Source organism: Trachemys scripta, chromosome 2, assembly GCF_013100865.1.
Source record: "Trachemys scripta elegans isolate TJP31775 chromosome 2, CAS_Tse_1.0, whole genome shotgun sequence".
In the NCBI taxonomy this organism is placed as follows: domain Eukaryota; kingdom Metazoa; phylum Chordata; order Testudines; family Emydidae; genus Trachemys; species Trachemys scripta.
The window spans coordinates 194,750,416-194,775,799 of record NC_048299.1 but is presented as its reverse complement, the minus strand read 5'-3'; the positions used below and the strand labels follow the sequence as shown (position 1 = coordinate 194,775,799).

Below are 25,384 nucleotides of genomic sequence, written 5' to 3'. Positions count from 1 at the left end.
AGAAAATGTTCCCTCCAAAGAAAGATTCTCAGTGTTATACTCCATTTTCTTTATTGTTCAGAAGTATAAAGGGGAATCCAAGCCATTCTAGATCTCAAAAGGCTCAACAAGTGCATAAAGAAAGTGAAGTTCCAGATGGAGATCCTAATCTTTGTAGTGGAATCGCTGTCCCAGGGGGATTTACTGACTTCAGTGGATCTAATAGATGCATATACCTGTGCATCCCAATCTGACCATTCCATCACATGTTCCTAAGATCTGCCTATGATAGGAAGCATTATCAATATTGGATGCTCCCATTTGGCTTATCCTGTTCCCCCAGGTCTTTACAAAGATGGTGGTGGTAATCATAGCCAGACTCAGGTCACAGGAGAGCCAATTGTTCCCCTTCCTGGATGACATCTTAATCAGAGTTGCATCTCCAGCAATGCACACAGAGCTACATCCCTGACCTTGAATCTCATGCAGATGCATGGCTTCATTATCAACGTCAAGAAAAGCTTGTTGGTTCCGTCCACCCAAATACCCCACTTGGGAATGGACATAGACACTTGGATTGCAAGGATATGTCTATCTCAACAGAGGTTCCAGAAGATTCAAGACCTCCTCGTGTTGTTTTGGAACTGCAAGAGGCCCATTATTGCATTGAGCCTTCAACTGCTAGGCCCCCTGATATCATGCATCATTCCATGGGAGCAATCACACATCAGGGTCCTTCAAGGCTTCTTCTTAATAGTATGGGATCTCTCCCTGGAACTCATGAAGGTTCAAGTGAGGGTTCCAGCACAGATGATCAACTCCTTAAAATGGTGGTCAGTCCAGGGCAGTGTCTACAAGGGTATGACCATATGCCTTCCAGATCCCCTCATCTTCACAACCGATGTCAGTCTGGAGGGCTGGGAAGCACACCTGGGATCCTAAAAAGCTCAAAGCATCTGAACTCTGGTGGAAAGGACCCACAGCATAAAGCTCCTAGAACTTGACCTTGTAGCAGTCAAGTCGGTGCTACAAAGGTTCCCTCCAGCCTAGAGGGGGAACCAAGTCCTGATTCAGTCAGACTGCATGACCAGAGTAGCATATGTGAACAATGCAGGGTCAACAAGAAGCCCAGTGTTATATGCCAAAGCAATGGAAATCATGCAGTGGGTGGAGCTGTTTTTCCTCTCAATCTGAACAAGAAGGCAGACTGATTTAGCAGCCACAAGGTGAATAACTCCGAGTGCTGCCTGAATCAGGAAGTCTTAATTCGGTTTAACGCTGCTAAAGTCGACCTAAACCCGTAGTGTAGACCAGGCCTTAGAGTTAATCATCCAGTTGTTCAGCCTGCCCTCAACTGACTTATTTGCGAACCACATGACCGAAGACACTAAAGTACTTCACCAGGGAAGTGGACCCTAGATCCATGGGGACAGATGCCCTATCACACAGATGGCCACAGAGCTTCCTCTGAGTTTCCACCTTCCCATTATTAGAGAAGATGATCGAGAAAATAAAATGAGAACTGGTGACAGTAATATTGGTAACCACACGTTGATCAGGGAGACCCTAGTTTTTGGACCTGGTAGAGCTGAAATTGGGATTGTCATTACAGCTCCCAAAGAGACAGGACATCTTCTCACAAGGTCCTCTGTTTCACCCGGACCAGAATCGGCTGCATCTTTCAGCTTGGCTAGTGAAAAGGAAGCACTAGTATCATTAGGCCTGTCCTCAAATGTCATAAAAACACTTCTTTCTTGTAGAACAATATTGATCTTGAATGCATACTCCTTTATCTGGACCAGGTTTTGCAGGTGGTGCCAGGAACACAAAGCAAACCCTAGAATCCAAAAATTCTGGCTATCTTGGATTTTCTCCAAGAAGGCTTCAACAAAGGTCTCCAACCCTGCATCATTGCACTCAGGTGTCTGCCCTTAGTAGCATGATGTTTTCAGGATCCGCAGAGAACCCCCAAGTACCCAGATTCCTAAGGGTGATCCACTTAGCCAAGCCAGCAATTAGACCTCTTTTTCCCAAGTGGGACTTGCCCCTTGTATTGAGAGCCCTGACAAACCATCCCTTCAAATCACTGATGTCAATGTCAATATTTTATTTGTCCATCAAAATGTGCTTTCTGATAGCCAACATGTCCATAGGCAAGTTTCAGAGCTGACGGCCCTCTGTAGGCAGGAACCTGACTGTGTGTTCCACGAGGATAAGGTGATGCTCAGAACTCTGGAATCATTTATCCCGAAGGTGAACTCTTCTTTCCATGCTTCCTGAGAGGTGGTTCTACATTCTGTCCAAGGCCACAGCATCCCACCGAAGAGAGATGGCACAACTTAGCTATCAGAAGGGCTCTGAAAATTTACCTCAAACATACAGCCTTCAAGAGATCAGCTGCCTGTTTGTATCCTTCAATCCAAAATGCTAAGGATAGAGCTTCCCAGTCTTCTATTGCTAGGTGGATTAGACTATGCATTGTAAGAGCATGCAAGGCATCAGAAATTCTAGTTCCAGAAGTGATCAGGGCACACCCCACGCAATCCCTAGCGACCTTGTGGGCAGAAAGAGCTAATGGATCTACATGAAAACTTGTGAGGCAGCCAGCTGGTCAAATGCTACCACCTTTATCAAGCATTACAAGATGGATTTCCTGTCCTCTGCTGCAGACGATGGTCTGGAAATGATTTTGCTCTTTGAGCAAATATTATAGATGGGAGGGAGACCATTTTTCATTTTTCTGTCCTTTTCTATAATCCTCTCTCCGTTTGTTCACTGCTCACTTCTTCCTAAGTGTCAGAATTGTGGGAGATGTTGAGCAGCAGAATGGAAAATTTCTTATCGATAATTTATTTTCTCCTAGCAGCGTTTCCCACAATTCTACCTGGATGGCTCTTGAATCAAGGGTCAGATATTAAGTGGAATTGTTACCATATGACCATCTTCCTTGGTCTAATGTGCATAGTTATTTTAGCATCTCTGGAATATTTGTTATTAATGACGTTATGGAAGCAAGGAAGAGCTAAGGGGGTGTGACCAGACCATGTGGCTCCAAAACTCTGATTCACCTCCCTGAGCTTCAGAGTGAAGAGAGCCTCCCAGGCCCCAGACATGAAGAATTGTGCGAGACACTGCTAGCAGAAAGGAAATTACTGGTGAGAAATATTCCATTTTTTCATACTGGTTAATTGTACTGATTTAACTCACTCATTACCAAACTTCTAGTGGTATTATCTATATGTAAAAGTTTGTTTTCTGGAGCATTGTACATGAAAAACCCCTATAATCAACCCACTGGTCCTCCAACACACATCTTTGCCTTCTGCAATGCAGTTCCTCCTGCCATTCACAGAGAGAGAGCATAAACTTTGGAATTGCCAGTTCAAAAACTACATCAATAGCATTTAAAAACTAGTTTTAAAAGATACATAATATAGCTCTTAGGAGTGTGTGTGTGTGTTGTGTTGTGTTGTGTTGTGTTGTGATGTCATAAATAGTTATAAAGGAACGCGCTCCCTTAGTCATCTTCATTTCCTATGGACTTTACTCATTGTTTTGAATTGTTATTAAACAGTACATATCAGAAGCCTAGTTATTATGATTTGGTAGTTGCTTTAAAGGAAGAAAATTGGAGAGGGAGAGCCCCAGGAAAGAAATAGATTTGATAAGAAATTCCACATACATAACAGAAACTATCTGATAGTACTAGTGTGGCAGCGGAGCACGGTTGGTATTAGTGTTTTGCACTTGTGCTTGAGCATTATGTTCGTTTTTCCATCTGCGTTTAGGTGTAATTCAGTGTGTTGGTCTTGCTTTATAAAAGATCATACCACTTGTGGTCTGTTTACCTTACAGACAAGCTATTATCCTACTCACGAGTGTGGCAACTGTGATCAACTGATGCATTTATTCTGATATCCTCTAGATCAGGGGTCGGCAACCTTTCAGAAGTGGTGTGCCGAGTCTTCATTTATTCACTGTGATTTAAGGTTTCTTGTGCCAGTAATGCATTTTAATGTTTTTAGAAGGTCTCTTTCTATAAGTCTATAATATATAACTAAACTATTGTTGTATGTAAAGTAAATAAGGTTTTTAAAATGCTTAAGAAGCTTCATTTAAAATTAAATTAAAATGCAGAGCCCCCCAGACCAGTGGCCAGGACCTGGGCAGTGTGAGTGCCACTGAAAATCAGCTGGCGTGCCGCCTTCAGCATGCATGCCATAGGTTGCCTACCCCTGCTCTAGATATATATACATTTGTTAGGACTTGAGGCAGAGCATTCTCAGCTGAGGGTCATCTAACTGTGTAATTCAGTTCCCTTGAGCAGCCTGGAGTTTTGCTGTCAAAGCACAATGTGCCCTCATGACTCTCCAGAACGCACTGTGCCTGGTGTGTCATATCCACAACAATAGAAACAGGAGCTGACCTATGAGTGTGAGGCAAATTGTGTTTTGTTCCACTTTCTTGAGTGGTTTTTAAATATTCATGTTTAATGTACTTATAGAGTGTTTAGTATATTTAGTTTGACTCACTGCATGTTGGAGAGTCACATAGGCTGGTGGTTGGCAAACTGCAATGGCAGTTAGAGACACTTCTTAGGGATGCTGAATACTCTCTAACACCAATTCCTAGGGGAACCTGAGTGTCCAAATCCAAAGCAGTTGGATTTTTTAAAAAATCTATTTACAGGTCACCTTTAATAACAAGATAATTATCACACTGGCATGGCCATGTCTCAGAATAAAACGGGTCTTCTGTAACTGAAGTGATCAGCGTAGTGTCACATGTTGCTGGACTTGGGCCCACTGTGGTCCCAGACTTTTTATTCAGCCTTTGGAAGTTATGCTGTAACATGCAAATAGCAGATTCAAGATCTTCTGCAATAAAAGACATTCATTGAGGCCCCAATCTCAGCCGTGACTTAGCCATGTACTTAAATGTTAAACATGTGAGTAGTCCCAATGAGCTCAGAAGTCTTATTGAGTCCAGTGTAGCTACTTACATGCTTGAAGTTAAGTTCACGAGCAAGGCTTTATAGAATCATGGTTTTAGTGGGTATCTCATAGATTCTTTAGCCATGTACTATCAGACAGCTCATGGTGTCCGACTCCATCAGGTGGTCCAGAGACATTTATACGGAACACATCACAGGACACCACCAATACCACACTGAGTAATTGAGACCACCGACCAGGGAAATAACCCACTTCCTTCCCTGACGAACCAAGGGACGCACCCCACCCATGTACTCATTCGCTACACCGATACTAACTTGGACTCCTTTTACATTCCATGGGTGGCGTACCCGAGCCCACTAATCCACTGACACTTGAAAAACTCTTGCACCCCAATCTGGGTCTGTGCCGGTTATGTGATATGTATGTATCTCTTCACACTTGCAACTGACACCTGTAATCCCTCATAACCCAAGCCTGACCTCAGATGTACAGTACCTTCCCTTTTAACTTCTGTATATTTAATTTTAAACATTCACTTTAATAAAATTTTTAAATCTGTTCTTTCTGGATAGAGTATAGGGGAGCGGGGGGCGAGAGAGAAGAATCTGAGGAAAGTTCAGAAGTCTCACATAAGTGGAATATCTCATTGCTTTTTATACAACAATCTACATTTATTTCTGCATTTATTTATCATTATCTCTTATCTGTAGCATTCTTCTAGCAAAATAAATAGTATTGAGGATTATGATGATGATGTTCCAACTTTTAAAGAACCGCAGCCTCACAACAGCAATTTTTAAAAATATACTTTATCAAAAGTCCTTTAAACTGCTTTGAATGTATTCCATCTATAATTCCTTTCCAGTTGCTACCCGTTGCCTGTGTTTGCAACTTCCACAACCTGTATTGAGGTCCTGCGATGGCAGAGAGCATTTGCAGTGCTTGTATTGAGACACAGGCCTGATACTCAACTCTCAGGGAGAAAAGATATTAAACAGAAGAATACATCCAAACCAGTTGGGAACTTCCCTTTTTTCCTGGCCTCTGGTACTTTTTTTTTTTATCTGCATTATATGTTGTGCTAATGAGTGTCACAAGTGTACTGTCATATTTGTAATGAAGGCAGTCCAGATGAAAGACACAAATCCTGTATTAGATTAAAACATGATTTTTAAATATCAATATTTATTTTATTATTTAGTACATATTATTTCTGTTGAATAATATTCAGTTGTAGATATTATTTAATTAATTCCCTTTTTTGCTAGCCGCCTCCAAAGAACAGAAAACTGCTGCTTCAGTGGTTCTCTTCCTTACTCACATACACTGCTGCTTTTCCTGCACTTCTGCAGTTGAATCTATTGAGAAAATCTATTTATTTCTTACATATCATACTCACCTCCTACCCTCCTTTGTACCTGCAGGTCCAGAAGCTATTTCCCCCCCAGGATTTGTACTGCTTACATTCATAATAAATAATAAAATAAATACTGAAATAAATTTTAAAACACAATTGTTTTAAATAGTTTGTTTTGTTTGTTTGTTTTTGAATATGACTATATTCAAATAATACAAAAATAATTACACTGAGGCCTTGTGGAACAGAACATATTGTAAAATGTGGAAAATATTGATCAAAATAGTTACCCTTTCCTAATTAAAGAATGGTCTCTGTTGCCAACAAGTCATCACAATTACCATGTGAGCACATGATTTAAAATGTTCTCTTCTAGATTAATTTTAAGCTTTTGTCAAGTGTGCACTTTTGCAAAGCAAAATTATTATTTTTTTTAAATAAAGTATGATCTTTGGATGCTCTGTAGCCTGATGTGTGAAACCCTAACACAAGATGTACATTCATTGAGCAGATATACCCAGGATGGTGTTTGAATGGGATTATTTGTAATCCATTTAAGATTATTACTAACAATCTAAAGGGATTACAGGATTAAACAGTGATAGTAGGAAATGCTGTCTGCTTATTTAGACTAAAATAGACACTGGCAGATTTTGGTGCGACAATGTTTGGTTTCAAAAGTCTCATTTGTTTGAAAGCACAAAACCAAAACTAGAAAATTAACTTCTAGGTATTAGTGAAAAATCACTCTTAGTTAATTTTTTTAATGTTTCTAATTATTACACTATGTAGTTGCTAACTAGTCAACTGCTCTGTTTGCACTGAACTATAATGCACTGCATTATTGAAACCAAATTCTAGTTTTGTTAACTTGGACACTATACTAATAGATTTGTGGGTTAATGATTCCTTCTTGAGGAGGGTCACTGGTACAATAATTCCATATGACATTTCTACACATAAGATGGAAGTTCAGGCTCCAAATGATGTTCTCTTTACCAGTTTAAGGCTTGATAGTGCCAAATGCTAAGCACCTCTTGCAAGTTGTTGAATGCCCTCATCTAAGTGGGATTGGGGTGCTCACTACGTTGCAGAATTAGACTATTAGGGCCTGACCCCACCATCATTTAAATTAATGAAAAAGTCTCAGGCTCTGATTCTCATTTGCACTAAGGCCCCTTTACACCACTCTGGCATTATAAAGGTGCTTTAAAGGGGCATAAATTAAATTTGCACCCACTTTAATGCCCTTTTATCTGCCAGACCAGTGTCAAGACACCTTCATGTAAACAGAATCAGGCTCACATTGACTTCCATGAAAGCAAAATCAGGTCCTTATAGAGTCACAACTGTGACTCTCGGGCCATGTCTACATGATGAGTGCTACAGTGGCACAGCTACAGCACCTTTTGAAGGTTTAGGGCTCGTGGCCGCACTTCCTGCAGCGATGGAAGGGGTTTTTCCACTGCTGTGGCTCTCCAGAGTCCCCACACTTTGATAGGTAGGTCAACGGCAGCAATAGGTAGGTCAACGGCAGCATTCTTCCATCAACCTAGCTGAATCTACAATGGGGTTTTGGTTGGCATAGCTATGGCACGCAGGAGTGAAAAATTTACACCACTGAGCACCATAGCTATGCTGATCTAACTTTTAAGTATAGACTAGGTCTCACTCTTCATGTAGGTACCAGATACACTACTTCGCAGAATATTCCATAGAAACTGAGCCATGAAATGATACAAACTTCCCCTGCAAAAGCAGATTGTTAGGGATTTTGCTGTCGTAGTTGTCAAGATTGGAGTGACATGGACAATTATGTGGATGTAGGGTTTTTAAAATCTTGTCCTTCTCTTTTAAAAAAAAAAATGGTCTCAATATTTAAATGTGCTGGCAAGCAGCTCTGGATTTTTGACATTTATACCGTACTTGTAAATTTGTATGCAGCACTGCCCAACACTTCTCATGTAAATCTAAATTTTTTTCCACAAGGTGTAGATATAAAAACGTTTTAAGAAGAAAGTCAGAGTAGAAAGGTAAAATTTCTTCTCTGAAGCTGTTTTCTGCAGCTCCAGAAGTTGTTCAGTACAGAATGAGTGTTTCAGAGAGAGTACTTTTATAATTGGCTTCAGTGGAGTTAGAAGACCGCTTTAATAGCTTTGCATCAGAGATCAGTTCAGCAAAACTCCATCCTTGTAGTGATGGTGCTTGTTACATTTTCTAGAAACTAAGCAACTCACAACATCCCCCTGCCAATGGAGCAACAGCTTCTAAAATGTTCTAACACACAGAGCTTTGCTGCACTGCAGTAGTGCTTTGTAATATTGAAAGCTGCAGCTTTTATCATGGTAGCACCATGAAACACGTTCTTTAGCCTGTCAAGTTGCTCAGCTCTGAAAGTTGCTAATGTAGGTCCCGATCCTGCAATGAGTTGAGCACGAGCAGCCCCACATGGGCACAGGGGTTCACTTATGAATAGCTCATTGCAGCCACAGAGCCATGATGCTTCATGTTGCCCTGGCCCCTCTCTTTCACAGCTTCCCTGCCACTCTGTATTGGCTCCAATAGACAGACAGTTACCACAAGCCTCAATGGGACTGGCAGGATTACTCCTGCAGGATGGGGAACACCCTGTTCCCAGCTGAGGGGTACCCGTCATCCCAGACTAGGTGTGCACATTAGTGTGTAAACTAGCTGACGTTCCTCTAACTTTCCCTAAACTAGTGGCTTTGGCCTGCAAAATAGTAGCTGCTAACTAGGGATGGGGGAAGTGATGGATTTTAAAAACTAATAAAAACAAAATGTCAATTTTTTTTTAAAAAGGAAAGCAGGTGGGAATCAAACTGTTACATAACTACTCCCCACCTAACATAATTATATTGCTGTTTTAATAACCAATGCCATGGGGGATATTGCTAACTTACCCTCCAGAGGTGTCAGTGAGAAGGGGCAGAAAGGGAGTGGTGAGGGGGGATGAGGAACATTCATCGAGGGCAGGTCTACACTAGAAGAACTACATCTGCACAGTTGCACCGCTGTAGCGCATCTGGTGAAGAAGTGCGAATGGGAGAGTGCTCTCCTGTTGGCATAATTACTCCACCTCCGAGAGAGGCGGAGAGCATCTCCCGCCGACGTAGCGCCAGTGTGGACAGCGCTTAGGTTGTTGTAGCTTGCATTGCTCAGGGGGGTGTCTTTTTCATACCCCTGAGTGACGTAAGTTCGATCGACCTTAAGCGGTAGGGTAGACTTGCCCTGTGTGTTCCTCTACCAGCCTAGTACCAGTTATTATTACTGGTATCACAGCCCAGGATAAGAAGTATGTGGGGTACGATTGTGATGCTAGTAGTGAGCATTAGATTTTATAGTCCTACTGTGGTTTTAGTTATTTTAACAAGAATTAGAACCGTTAAGAGCAAATTGGGCATGGTCACTGTATTCTGCTTACAGCAGGCACAAAACTGCAGCCTTTGTTTTTCTCAGGTAATGGAAGTTACTTGGTTGCCAGGTTTCTTGCCTTACACTAACTACCTAAGGCATGGAATAATCGCTCAGCAATGCTGTGCATGTCATGACTGACTGCTTAAATACATGCAGTGGTTAAATATATCCTGTTCTAAAATGGGCAAGATTAAACGATTACTTAACAATGAGTATTTTTCAACATCTTTATTTGGAAATGTAAAGACCATTTTGTGGCACTTAGTGGTCACTCCTAATATTTGCATCTCCACTGTTAGATACACGGTGCCTCATGGTGCTGGCCATTGTCCTCGTTTCCAGCTGCTAATCTACTTTAAACGACAGCTGAGAATGCTTGAAATATTTTCCTCATATTACTTTTTCAGGTAAGTAATTGCTGTAGTTGCGAAGGGATGTTGTGATTGGGGATGGGAGGGAGATGGTCTGTGCGATCTGGAATAGGAGAGGAGGTGTCCAGTTAAATTCTGGTCAACATTATAAACTGTTGAGCAGGGTTGCTGTGCTCCTCCTTTACTTCCCCAAAGAGGGATGGCTGTACTTCAGTGGTGGGTGAAGTGATTCCTTTGTGTAGTCTGGTAAAATGCTTTAGAATACTTTGGGATGAAGGATGTCAGTTCCAGACATTTCCCCTTACTTTAAGTTCTGAGCCTTTGATCATCTTTGGGGGGATCTTTTCTCACCTTTGTAAATGAGTACCAGTGAGTGGTTTCAGTGTCCTTAGAGAACCCAAAGGAGCATTCTCCTTTTGGGTGGAATTCACCCACATCCCCAGGAGAAGTTCTCCTTGTTGCTGAACCATATAGTATCCCTGTATGGGAAAGGGTTGCTCGTGGAGTGTACACAGAGAGCCCTCTGTACAAAACAACTGAGAATAAAAATAGACAGACTATGGGAGCAGAGCATTGGAGATGGGCCAAGGAAACGGCCACTGATCCATGCTTACACAGTGCAGAAGGGAAATGGCCACTGTTGCAGCTCAGAGAATAGAATTGTTGTTCGCTGCCACCTCTCAGATGGCCAGTTTAAGTCTGCCACGCAAGTTTCCTATTTCTTCTTACACACTGGGAGAATTAATTTCACACTTTCTCTGTTAACACTCTCCGTTTACCTTTCCCATATGGGCAAAACTCCTGCCTTAAAATTATCTGACAGGATAGTAAAAGTTTTCAGTTTGCTTATCTCATACATAGGTACCAAGATAAGCTTTCAAAAGAAAAGTGTAAGCTGCACTTGTAACATCCTGCAGAGAGAAGTTTTCCTTACTTTTCACCTCCTTCCAGCAACTTTTTGCATTCCCAAACAAGAGTGGGCTGAAGAGTGTTTCTGCTATGTAATTGATGCTTATAAATCAGATGCATCTGACAATGCCAAATGTTAATAAGACTTTTGTCCTTAGTTTGGCTTCCAAGAACATAAGTGTCAAAGTTCTTTTTGGAAGAAGCAAACTGCAGGGGTGGGACATAGAACCAAGGTCTTGATTATTTGTTCAGACATATGAAAGACACTGCAGCCAAATTTTAATTGAGTAATTACATTCTGCCTATCTAAATCCCTGTACACTTATGGTATTCTTCACTTCCTGACCTAAGCTGTTGGGCAGTGTTGCTGTATGGTGTTAAACAGTTGTTCCATTCCAACAGTGTGGATGAAGTGATCTCTGTATATCATGTATCAATTTAAGTTTGCAAAGCACTCTAGATATGTAACATGATCTTACTATTTTGATTTATTCTCTTTTGGCCCTCTACTGAGAGTGGCTATTATTATTTCAGAATGTTCTGTATGAAGCCTTTGTATTTCACAAGGGATAGTTATGATAGTTATCAGATCGCTGTGTGTATGTCATACAGATATACCAGTATATGTATAAAGATTATGGGCCTGAATCTCCTCTCTGCTAGTATAAATCAGAAGTAACCCCACTGAAATCAATAGAATTATACTGGTGTCATTGTAATGAGAATCGGGTACTTTATGCCCAAGTCTAAGCAACATCCGGTAATAGTTCTGTTTCTATCTTAGTTTCTGTTTTGAAAAGCTCCATCATTTTGACCTTTAGGAATGAATTTGTGTTACCACCTGCTTTAGCAGAAATTCTTTCTCTCTCCTTTCTCCTTTTGCTCTTCACCCTTTTCCCTCCCTGTTCTCTGGGATCATGCATGTTAGGATAGCAGATGAATAAGGTTTTCAGTGTGGTTCTGTACTGTAGAGGAATGGCATACAGATCTGAGTCTCAATTCTGCCAGAGCCTGCTAATCCCTGTGTAAATGGCAATTTTCCAGGTTTAAATCTTAGGCAGTGTTTATGTTAAGAGGGTTAATGATGATCCCCAAAGACCTCTCATTGGTTCACAAAGCAAAAACATCTGTTGGGCTAAAAAGTGGTTAGTTAGCTAAATTAGGAGGAAACGAGGCTTTTCCCAAAATTCACACTGCCATCAACAGGAAATGCTGCATAACAGATTTAGGGAGTCAAGAGAGGGCAAGTGGATGGAGAAGTTATACTGTTTGATCTTTGTGTGTGTGTGTGTTCTTTCAATTTAAAAAAACCCAAACCATTGTTATTAAATGGAACAAAGTTACTAAAAACATATCTAAAACATTGATTGTGCTTGAATGTATTGCCTTAATGTATTTGCTTAGGTTAATGGTTTGGCCAAAAGCTGTGAGGCCTTTTTGCATAGATGGCTTAGAGTACATTGCTGGGAAAAGGCAATTTGGCAAGTAATAAGAGGGGTTAAACTGAATGCCTAGTGATGTTTATAACAAAAAACCAAAACTCTGTGTAATAGGAGTTACCCATGTTTTAGGTATTTTTCTTTATCTTCATCAAGCCTATTTCTAAATACCATCTGCCCTTTGATTTGTTGTGGGGTGGGGCCCTTGGATTAGGTTACATATGGGCCCCATTCAGTAATATATGCCACTGCTTTTAACCTCTCTGAATCTGCTTTCTTCTGTATAAAGAGGTGTTAAATAATATGTCTATACCTCACAGGAATAGTGCGAGGTTTAGTTCATTAATGGTGAAAAAGCATTATGAGATTGGTTTAACTTTTTCCCCTTTTAATTCAGCCCTACTTGCTTCAGGAGGTGGGGATTGATGGTAGATATAACCAATTTATAAGATGACAGAGACTACGCATTCTCATGTGCTAGTTAGGACTGTGTAATGCCATAGCTACCCGAGCCAAGAGAGGTTTCATCATCAAGGGATTTCTTTGTGAGGAGTTTAAGAAATCTGTTCTTCCCTTGATGCACATTGACAGTGGTGCTGGAACAATCTATATAGTGGGGGTGCTGAGAGCCATTGAACCAAACTGCAAACCCCTGTATATGATGGAAACCACTTCAAGCCAGGGGGTGCGGCAGCACCTCCAGCACCCCTAGTTCCAGCACCTATGCACACTGATGCATAACTCCCCATGCATCCCTTATGGTTGATGATTTGGTAGCAGAAATCCATACACTTTATCACCTTCAGGCTGTACTATTGTAACTCACTCTCTCTGAGGTGAGACAAAAAGTTCATGAAGAAATTACAAGTAGGGACATAGCTCAATAGCCGAATGCCTAAGTGAGATGGAATAAAGAGAACCTATCTGCAACCTACATCACTGTTCTTAAACTCGATCCTGTGTTGCTGTTCACTACCAGGTCCAATTCAAGGTTCTGATGCAGATCTGTAAAGCCTTACAATCGGGTAAGACCGGACCAATGTGGCAGCTACAACTGTCCAGTGCACTATAAATAACAAAGCACAAATACAAAATCGGGAACGTCAGAGCCTTCTCAACAGTAATTCCAGAGCCCTGTAACGCCTTCTTATTGAAGATAGGGAGGAGTCTTACCCTTGCTATCTTCCAGTCATGTAAGACTCTTCTATAAAGTATTCCCCAAAGAGGAGAGCTGGCAAGATGCTCTGAAGTAAAAGGGTTAATGAATGAGATTAGAGAATTGCCTGTCCCTCTGGACAAATCCCACTGTTTTCCTATAGGCTATGTCCATTTGCTAGTTACCACAGTGAGAGAATGAGTCTATTACACCCGCATATCAATGGGAGAATAGACCATTTTAAATTGTGCACTTCTGATATGTTAAGGGCTATTAAATTAAACCCAAGCATTCTGTATTAAAATCTGGTTTCATTTACAATACATTTTGCACTTTTTTTCTGTGGAAGCTCATGCTGTTAAACTAAAATGTATGTATATTCTGTCAGTGAAGAGGTTGCACTATGAAACTCCTGCAGTGAGGGTCTGCCCAGGTAAAGAAGGGTGTGTGGTTTAGTAAATGCTGCCCTCTACAGGCTGTCTCATCTGCTCTTAAAATTCATTGTATACATTCAAAGCTTTCCAAAAGACATTTGCCTTTTTAAAAGTCCAGATTTTCTCTCCCTTTGCTAAGGTATTGTGCTCACTTGCAACCACCTTCTCAGTCTCTCGTGTGTGTGTATTGAAACAGATATTTTATACTTCTAGAGTACAAAAATTAAGTACTATAAATGTGTTTATTCCCAATAGAACTCTTAGACAATATAGTAGAAACATGAATGTGTAATTATCAATAACTATGTTTTAAATATTGTATAAATAAATGCAAAATTTAGTAACATTATCTCTGTCTCTATGAGTTATTTTCTTCTGTGGTTGCTTAAACAATTGGAACTGTAAAACTATATTCTTTTTTAGCTACAGTAAGTGCTTCAGGCTCCGGAATGGATTAAAAACAGATGCTGTTTTACTGCCTCTGCCCAATTTGAAAGTCTGTTCATTGTTTTATTGATCCCCTTTCCTGCATGGGAAACCACTGCAAAACCCTATTGAGGATGGACTAGAATGCTCCAAGAGCACAAGGAAATTTTTAAAACTATATATTAGCAACACTTAAGATTTTGTTTGTTTGTTTTGTATTTATCTGTTTAAATATTACGCCATCTCTGTTCATGGAAACCCATCAGCAAATCATCTATAAAGTGGATTTTTTTAATGATTAGTACATCGCCAATAGAATATTTTACCAAACTCCACTTTGATTATTGGGAAACAGAGTGGAGCGCAGTGCAAGCCCATCAGTGGGAACTTGTGGGATTAAGGAAACTAGGGCATTCCCCAAACCAACACACTCTAGTCTTGTGTCTTTAAGAGAGTAGAAGGTGTAAAGGGCACGGACAGCCACACTCTGATCAAGCAGACATTTTATAATAAATTTTTACCATCACCAGAATCTTCTCTCATAGCAGCTACCCAAGAGAACTCAGTTTCAGTTCTATAGGTAATTGAGATAGGTAATCTAATCATAAAATGTCTGCCTGTGGCATGTACACAGGATTAATTGCCCTCTGTAAGAGGGCTGAATGTGAGTCCGGCAGTTAGATAACTCTCCTCTCTCTCTTAACAAAGAGTCTCCAAAGCCTTCAGTGACCTATCAAAAGTATAAACAGTTACTGCTATCCAGCTGCCTTACTTGGACTGATGACAGATTTGTGATCCTCCTTTACCTCTGTAGACTTCAATAAATAGAGGCAATTGGAATTATTAGGTCTCACTTTCAATAGCTATCACCAAAGAATATCTGAGGAAATGCTCTTTTTCAGTGGTATGAAATTCTCATTTCTAGTTTTGTAGGATCTCAGGAAAACAGACTTAAAACTTGTCACGGGAGCAGAATTAAATACTGCTCTTCCTGGGCTTCAGAGTATTATAATTTTGAGGAATGAAGAAAACGTTTGGTTCGGTGTTGATTTCCTGTTCTAAATTGCAGCTGTTTGAAACTAGGGGTTTGGGAAGTTAGGACAAGACCCTGGAAGATGTATTAGTGGGTAGAGTGCAAGTGAATCAGAGGTACACAGTAAATGCAGTTTATTGCATCTCTTTGCAGTTTAGTCTTTCAATTCTAATAAGGCTCAAAATAAACTTGCACAAACATAGTATGGTTTTCATTTTTATTTTATTCTTATGACTAAGAATTTCCTTTTATTTTGTTTATTTTAGGAGTATCCATATAGAATAATTAGCTAAATGTTTCCCCTTGATAATTCACCTGGTTAGAAAGGGTTTTTGATGTATGACTACCTACTGTTACCTAAGTATTTATTAATCCTTTTTTCAAAAAATATTTGCTTGGCCACTACAGTTGCTCAAATTGCCATGCTTTTTTAGAAGGAATAATACCTATTGATAGTTCCTATCTATGCAGGTCTGAAACCTGGCACTTTTGTATTCACAGCTTGCATGATATAAAATTTAGAGATTGCTTGTCAAACTGTCAGCTGAGTTTCCTAGGAAACTTGCTAAGGATATTTATAAAACTACAGATAGACATATTAATAGATAGAAAGAATAATGTCAGGTGATTATTTTTTTATTTCTCCAGTCCATTTTAACATGCTTTAAGTCAACAGTGAACTAACCCAGTTTACTTATAGAGGCTTGATGACCTTTTCATCAGTCTTGCCCCCACACTTAAATTGCAGATTCTTCCATGTCAGGATATGTAAAAAATGGTGCTACAAAGTATTAGTGTACAGAAGAAACTAAATACTGTATTATGCCAATTATAGATTAAAATTATTCATAAATAAAAAATGGGTTTGTGAATTTATAAATCTAATTGGATTGTGTACAATGTTTTATAGTTTCATTACACACATGAAAGCCTACATGTTTCATTTCAATGCAAATTTATGTAAAACACTTACTGCAGGCTTGACAAAAATATTGAATGAATGTTTGTCAAGAATATGCACAAATAGAGGATTTTTCAATACTGTAAATACAAAAACACAGTAGAAATTAATTCTGTTTACTTAGCTTTACATATTATGTAGGTTGTGTACGTGTACCTGTACAAAGAGAAAAAATGATTATATTATCAACTTTTACTGGTTTTCTATTGCATTTTCATTATTCAGATGTCGCTGATATAAGGATTAATAAGGGTGGAATGAATTCTCACATTTTAAGCATATCAAATCTAAATTTTGCATCTTGTATCGTTAGTATTCTATGATGTACACCTGCAAAATGTAAATTCCAACAAGAGGCAATTAATAGAAGTACTTGGGGGCACACAGAAATTAATGTTCTATGGAAAGCAATTTTAGAAAAAGAGTTCAAGTTAATGTATTTAATGTTGTAATGGAAGAGGAGCCTGTGTGTTTAGTAAGATGATGTCAGCTCCATATCGCCTCATTTCTGAAATCCATTACTTGTACAAGCAGTGCATTTATTTGGTTGTCAAAGCTATAATCTAATATTGTGGTAATTAACCAAGTAGGTAATTTATATGCAGGTTATTCAAGAATTATTTTTCTCTCTGCAAAAAATAATATTGGGTGTTTGTTTTGGGGTTTGTTTTTTTTACATTTGAGAAAACCATACAAATGTTCAGTTATAAAAAACATAAACCATGGGAAATTTGCTAGTACTACATTAAAAGGTTAATGTACTGTGAAGACACTGAGATTATGCCAAACTCTAGTAGTAACAAATATAGACTTATTAGATACTAATTATATGATTGTTGCTTGATAAAGTAAGATGATGATGATCACCATACAATGCTGTATTTTTTTTCAGTACAGATCACGTGTAGCTAGTTTCACTAAAGCATAAACTATACTGCTGTTATTTGTAATATTTTTAATGTACATATCATTTAAAAATAACCTCATGATCATGGAGTTCCCTGATTATTGTATCTCAGTTATCTGCAGTTATGGCAGTGGAAAACAAAAAAAAATTACTGCAATTACTGTATTTTATTTATATATGTGTATATATATACACACACATATACACACTGTCTCTTTCATTCTCTTTAAATTTGTCTTCATGGCAAAGTACTGTACAAATAGGGTTTGGAGGGGTATTTTTGCAACCAGACTGTGTGTGAAGCCGTCTGTTTGAGTCACTTTGAAAGTCAGGAGTTCAACATGTTTTCATATTACCCACTGTAATTAAATAAATTCCCCATGCATACCTATAAAAATTAGAAAAATGGGGGAGAAACTTGCTAATTTAGGGAGAAATCTTGGTAACGATAACTTTATACCATGAGGTGGATTCACTGAGAGAGGATGTGAACCAAAAACAATACAGAAATTCAAGACAGATTCTAAGTCATTCAGGCAATCCCTGAAAACGAGCCATCTGGGCTCAAACAAGAAAACAAACAAAAAATTCCAAAAAACCTGGGGAAGAGACCCACATTTTAATTAATCCTGGGCACATTTAATTTTTTTTTTAATTTCCTTAATTATGTTATACTAACCCCTTACAGTAGATTATTAAAATTAATAATATTTTTAAATAGGTTTTGTTTATAAAACAAAACAAACTCCTCTTCCCACTTTTTTTAACCAAATCCTAAGTTTTAGGTTTGAACAACTTGACAATGTTCTTGTTGCATAGATGCATTATCTCATATGAGGAAGTGTGGATTTAAAACAACATTTTATTTAATGCAGTTTTACAAAATTCATATTTACTTTGATCCCATTTGACTTATTTGTGGATATTGCCTGACGGTAAGTATAAAGCATAATATTGCAACACGGACTGGGTAAATGGTGTGGTGCAGACAGAAAATACTTGATCAAAGTAAATTGTTAGACTTAGGCGTTAACCTTGAACCCATCTTTTTATAAGTGTTAGAATCTAAAATTGAAAAGGTAATAGAAATTGTAGAGTTCACGATTTTCTAAATGTGTGTGTGTGTTTTTTATTCTAGCTTTCTGGAAAGAATTGACAGCGTCAGTATGGTTGACTATACACCCACAGACCAGGTAAGTAAAACTGAAGAGGTAGTGTGTGAACTAGGGTACCTATTTTTGAAAGTTAGTAATTTCTGATGTAATATAATTTCCTTTGGGGGGAGAAACTAGAAACACATTTACATGAATTCTTTAAGTAAACATTACTTTAATCTCAGCTGATTTTGATGTTTCATAGAAATATGGCAAAACACATAATTCTTGAATCCAGTGCAGTACTTCAGCCAGCACTCTAAGGAGATAGTGAAATATTCCAGTTCAAAATATGTTAAGAGTCCCTTTAGTGGAACTAGCTAGATTAATACAAATCAGTGCTGTTGTTGACTCCTATGATCCATCTGTTCTTCCTCCCTACATCCCCATTCTGTCTCCCCCAAACCACAGCATTCGACACTAACTGAGAAATCCAAGCTTTCCTGGGCAGGCCTCCATATGTAAAAGAAATGTTTAATTTCTACTGTGCGGCAGTGGTGGCAAACAGGAGAGAGGTGGTGCACTGGGGACTCTGCCTTCTGCATGTGGCAGAACCAGAGCTCTGTGATAGCTACCTACTCTAGTGTGTAGGAGGAAGCAACTCTGGTGGAAGCATATCTAATGAGTTTGCACTGTAGATCCACTAGGCCAGGGGTCTCAAACTCCCAGATGGCCCACGATCCTCCCCAATGTGGCCCGCGGGGCTCCAGCAGTTTTGGGGCCGGATCGCTCCCTTGGCACCACCTGTCGCGCCTGGGCGCTCCCCCCCCTCCAGGGGGCCCGGCAGCACAGTGGAGCTGAGCGACGTCTGTCTGCTCGCTCCAGTGGCTGCCGGCCCTTCCCTGCAGCCCAGGGGCGGTGCGGGACGGGGCTGTGCTTCTGTGCGCTGCCCGCACCCCGAGCGCCCCTGCGGACAATGGGACGCTGCGGGAGCGGTGCCTGGGGGCAGAAGCTTGCGGAGGCCCCCCCAGTCCACCCCACCTTGGAGCCCCAGGTAAGTGCCACACCACCACCCCCCACCCAGAGCCTGCACCCCTTCCCACACACTCCAGCCCCCAAACTCCCTCCCGGAGCCTGCACCCCCTTCCCACATACCCCCTCCCGCCCCCAAACTCCCTCCCAGAGCCTGCACCCCGTCCCCACTCCCTCCCAGAGCCTGCACCCCGTCCCCACACACACCCAGCCCCCAAACTCCCTCCCAGAGCCTGCACCCCCTTGCGCACACACACCCTTCCACCCCCAAACTCCCTCCCAGAGTCTGCGCCCCATCCCCACTCCCTCCCAGAGCCTGCATCCAGTCCCCACACACACCCCAGCCCCCAAACTCCATCCCAGAGCCTGCACCCAGACCCCCTCCCAGTGCCCAACCTTTCACCCCTTCTGCACCCAAACTTCCTCCCAGAGCCTGCACCCCAATCCCCTACCCCAGACCTCCTCCCCCACCCAAATTCCGTCCCAGAGCCTTAGGCAGGTAGGGGTGGAGTTTTTGGGGAGTGGGTTCTGGGCGGCATGAGTGACATTGGCCCGCTGGGAGGATTTGAGGACTGGCACTGGCCCTAAGGTAAATTGAGTTTGAGACCCCTGCACTAGGCCATAAACATGCTAGAAGGGGAAGTGTAGCGGGGTGGTTACCCTCTCCTGCCCTGAGGGGTTTAAAGGCAGCCCTGAGGGAGGGCGGTTGGAAGGGAAAAAGCTGCTAGGCTGAGTGGGGAAGTAGCCACAGGTGGGTCATGCCCCAATCAGGCCTCAGCTGGTCCTATATAAGAGGCTGGGAGCCAGGAGCTCAGAGTCTCTCTCTGTTTGTAGAGGGAGATGGGCCTGGCTGCAGGGAGCTAGAGACAGGGTACCTGAGTGGAGCAGGGCTGGGGAAAGGCAGAGGAGCCGGGGAGCTCCAGCCTGGAAAACCCCAGGCTGCGGCCTAGCAAAAGGCAAATAGGTACTGGGGGTTGCAGAGGGCAGCCCAGGGGTAGGCAAAGGCAGCAGGTCCAAACCCTCCTTGCCGATGATGAGTGACTTATACTGCAGTCTGCCCCAGGGAGCGGGGGCTAGTTGACGACTGGCAGTGGCCTTATTCTGAGGTGAGGTGGGGATAGTGGGTGGGGGTTCCCTGGGGAGGGGAGACCCAAAGAGAAAGGGGTTACTGCTAGGGGGCAGCCCCCCAGATAAAAGGGCACCAGGTCCTGGGAGGGACATGGGGGCCAAGGGGCAGGCGGATCACTGGCCTGCAGAGGGCGCTTCGGAGCTGGGACAAGCTAATTCCCATGGACGACCAGCAGGAGGCGCCGCAGGGGTGAGTCCAACGCCTTACAGGAAGGATTTCTATTTTTCTTCCCCTTTGCCTCCAACCAACACCTATTTCCCGTAGGCCATGCCTTTTATCTAAACTTTGTTTGTGGGATTATAGGTTGGCCTGTAGTTTCATGTTGGGACACAGATGCATCATATGGATTTATTATATCATTTATACCACTGTGAAACTAGAACAAATTTGTTGCTTATTCAATTGGGACTGGGCACTTGGGATTAAATAAAGTGTATGTGCATTTAAATTTTTAAACTTTATATTTCAGGATCAGTCTTCAGAGTGACCTTCCTTCTCTATAACTACTGAAAGTAACATTAGGCAGGCCGCTCATTTTTTTAAATTGTTTCATTATATTTTGTTATGGCATCCAGAGGCCTTCTGGCATGGGTACCAAAAATTTGCCTGTCAGTCACATACTCCTTTCCCAGATGCCTTGATGCTATGTCCATTCAGCCCTCCAGTGATGTAGGCTAAAGTATTTGTATTTTTTCATTACTTGTATTATGGTAGCATCTACAGGTCCCAACTGACTTGAGATAGGTCTTACATACACATAGTAAAAGAGTGTCCTGCTTTGGAAAGCTCGCAGTGTAAATAGGCATATATGGGGTGGGAGATAGAAAGTATTGTCTCATTTCACAGTTGGGTAACTGAGGCACAGAGAGATTAATGGACTTACCAAAGGTCATACAGGAAGTTTATGGCAGAGTGAGCAATGGAATCCAGGTCTCCTGTGGTTGAGGGCCTTAACCACAAGACTATCCAGATGCTCCAAGAGATATGCGGCAGTGCAAAGGAATTATAACTAAGGCTAAGATTTTGTCATGGTTATTTTTAGTAACAATCACGGACAGATCACGGGCAATAAATAAAAATTCATGGAAGCTCTGACCTGTCTGTGACTTTTGCTGCTGCGGCTCCATGGTTTCCCCTGCCACTATGGTGGCTGGGAGCTGTGGGGTCCCCCCTCTGCCCACAGCAACTGGAAGCTGCAGGGTAACCATATTTCCTAAAAAGAAAACGAGACACCCCCAGCTGCTCACCCGAGGCGCCCCCCCTCCCCTCTGCACGAGGTTGTTGCCCGTTGCTGAAACTCTGAGGAGGGCCCCTCAGGAGTCTGTTACCTGTCGCTGGAACCTTGCAGAGGGGCTGGCTGTCGCTCCTGTCGCCTGTTGCCGGAACCCTGCCAGGGCCCTGCTGGCTGCTAGTTCCAGAGTCCTGCAGCCCCTGGAGCTGAAGCAGAGAATGTCACCGAGGTCTCTGGAAATCCTGGATTCTGTGACTTCCATGACCTCTGTGACATAAACACAGCCTTAATTATAACTATAGTATTTGTAAACAATATTCACAAGGCAAAAATCATACAGCAGAATGAATACAAAATAGAAATGGAATATGCAAACAGGTTACTAAAGCTGTCTGAGAAGATGATGACTTTGCAGCTGGAAGGTGGTTTCAGAGCAGGTTAGCCTTCATAAGACTTAAAGATTCATTCCTAGAATCATGACCTGACTTCTGCCTCAAACTTCCTGGTGCAACTGGGGAGAAATAGGCAAAGAGGGAGCCTCACTCTTTGGTTTCCCCATCTCCTTAGGCCATTTTTTCCTCTGGAGCCTTTCTGCACATTTTGCTGTCATTCTTGATGGCTTTGTTATAGCTGGAGTTGGTAGGGACTTGTATGTTTAGGTAGCCTAACGCTTGCTGGTATATATAGTAGAAAGTTATGTTCCGGGGTTTTTTGTATTTGAGCAGTTCTCACACGTCCGTTGTTTGCAGAAGATCTTTGAGATTTGGAATAGAGAAAGGCTTTCTTTGAGCAAGACAAGTGTCTTTATCCCCTAAAATTCCATTCAGGTTTTTCTGAGATAATTTATAAAAATCATCATTTCTCTTCTATTACTTGCATTCCTCAGGAAAATGTTGGCAGCTGGGCTACTGGGAAGTGTCTGATAACTAAGGCTGCGAGTCTGTCACAGAGATCACAGAAGTCACAGATTCCGTGACCTCTGTGACTTCTGCAGCGGCCAGTGCTGGCTCAGGGCCTGCCCTGAGGGGTTGGAGGGTGCGGGGAGGGTGTGCTTACCTCAGGGTAAGCTCCCACTGGCATAGCCCTGAAGCTCCTAGGTGGAGGAGGGGCCAGGGGACTGAGTCCGCATGCTGCCCATGCCCACAGGTCCCGCCCACAGTGGTTCCCAGGCAATGGGAGCTGCGCAGCCGGTGTTTGTGGCGGGAGCAGCATGCAGAGCCTCCTGGCCCCTCCGCGGCCTAGGAGCTGCAGGGACATGCAGAGCCGGGTAGGGAGCCCCTGCCAACCCCCCTCTCCCCAGCACCATCTGGGTCCCGGGCCACACTCTGCTGCCTGGCCACCTCCCCCAGCACCTGTGGCACCCCTGGACTGCCCCCACCCTGAGCACCCGCGGCCCCCCCGCCCAAGTTTTAGTTAGGGATATATAGTAAAAGTCATGGATAGGTCACGGGTCGTGAATTTTTGTTTACTGCCCGTGACCTGTCCATGACTTTTACTAAAAATACCCGTGACTAAAACGTAGCCTTACTGATAACTATTCAGAGCACCTGTAGCAGTGGCTGTTGGAGGGTAGAGAAAGAGACCAGGTTGGGCTCCCCTCCCCAGACTCAGTACACAGCCCCAGTCGCCCATTTCCCTCCCCTCTCCAGCTTGTAGCACTCCAAGTGGGCTTGAAGCTCTCTTAACTCATAGGGTGATGGGCAGTGAGAGAGCTGGGCCAGGCTTGCTCCCACTAGTCCCTGGCCACAGCAACTCATGCCATCTTCCAAGGGCAGCACATGGTACAGGAGTTCCTCCGACTCTTAGGCAGGAAGAAGAGAAAGAGAGAGAGGTAGACCAGGCTTCTTCCCACCTCTGAGAAAACAGCCATCTTCTGCTGCCATCTACTGTAGTTAATTCTGTAGTTCAAGTCATAGCAGTCTGGGCTGCAGTATTAGAAGGTTCAGGGTTCAAACCCTGATGATAAGGATAAGGTTGTACAATTCTTCTTTGAGTGCTGTCCCTGTGGGTGCTCCACTTCAGGTGACAGTGCGTCCTGGCACCGTTGATTGAAGATTTTCGGTAGCAGTGCCTGGTTGGGCCGCACGTGTGCAGCAGCTGTCTTGCGGCCGTTGGAGTCTTAGTCAGCGCGCGCGTAGCCCGTCCTCGGCTGAAGACGGAGCTCGGAACAGTGCCACGACATCTCCTCTTCCTATAGTTAAATAGATAGAAATACCTGTTAGATATATTCCCAGTTTTAGTATAGTTAGATAGTTGCTAATAGTAAAAAAAAAAAAAAAAAAATTTCATTTCTCCCCTTGTTCGCGTCTCCCTCAGGGACACGAACTTTCCTTAGAAATGCCAGGCTCCCCTGGCTTCAAGAGATGTGGCTCCTGCCACAAAGTGATGCCAAGGTCCGACGGGCACTCTCAGTGCGTGAGGTGCCTTGGTGAAGCACACATACCATCTAAATGCACTCACTGTAACAAGCCTGTCGTGACTGGGAACTCCACCTTATAATGATCCTTATGGAGCAGTCGCTCCAACCAAGATCTGACAAGGGTGACCAAAAGTCCACCACAACCACCGGCACCACAGCAATTCTTAACCACCACAGACATTCTTAATGTCTTAAAAGGACATTACTGTGACTTCCGTGCCACAATCTCCTCTCCTCAGCACCGACGGCTCACCGATTATTACTCAACCCACGTCTCCCACAGCACTGTCGATGTTCACCGACAGCAAGAATGAGGAGCAGGACAAAGGAGTCTTCTCCCCACACCACTCCCCCATACTTCATAGAAAGGGAACAGAGGACTCACTAAAACAAAGGACTATCTCATGCAACCACCTTACCCATGGTATGGACAGTCTTGGATGTGCCCTCCCATGGGTTTTCCCATGCAGTGGCTGCTGTGGGATCCATGGATGGCATACAAGGCCCACTACATATGAACCTCTTCATCACCCAGGGGAGAATGATGCTCTCCACCAACATCTCTGCTATCTACAATATTGGTGGCCCCAGAAGAGACGACCAAAGAACCACAGGAGGAAACAGGCACCGAGTACTTGTCGCCCGCATATAACTTGTCCTCTTCCCCCCAACGAGGCCATCATGCTGCCTCCTCCAATGCTGGCAGATGATTTCAAGCAATTCCAGGAATTTTTAAAAAAAATAGGCATTAGCCAGGACAATCCCCTAGAGGAGGTCCAGGAGAATCAGCACATGATGCTGAAGATACTACAGCCATCCTCTACTGCAAAATTCGCCATCCCCATAAATGAGGCGATCCTAGAGCTGGCGGAGACAGTATGGCAACAGTATGGAGATACCAGCCACTGCCCCCCCAACGTGCAAAAGAGTATTATGTGCCTGCAGAAGGCATGGATTTTCTTTTTTCCTACCCGCAACCAAATTCTCTCGTGGTGGAAGCTGCAGCTTATAGGGACAAACAAACACAACACAGGTCAACACCCCAGGATAAAGACCACAAACGCCTGGACCTCTTGGGCCTCAAGTTATACACCTCTTCCACCTTGCAATTTCG

The 25,384-nt window shown here is 42.6% G+C and overlaps 1 protein-coding gene across 2 annotated transcripts in view; it reads left to right on the top strand.

Annotated features, from left to right (window-relative positions):
* The window catches only part of GNAL (G protein subunit alpha L), a 322,167-nt gene that overhangs the window by 277,099 nt on the left and 19,684 nt on the right, over positions 1-25,384 (top strand). For both annotated transcript variants that reach the window (XM_034762589.1, XM_034762590.1), the window contains exon 6: positions 18,504-18,558. In XM_034762589.1, the coding sequence (XP_034618480.1) occupies positions 18,504-18,558 (55 nt within the window). The remainder of the gene's footprint in view (positions 1-18,503; positions 18,559-25,384) is intronic.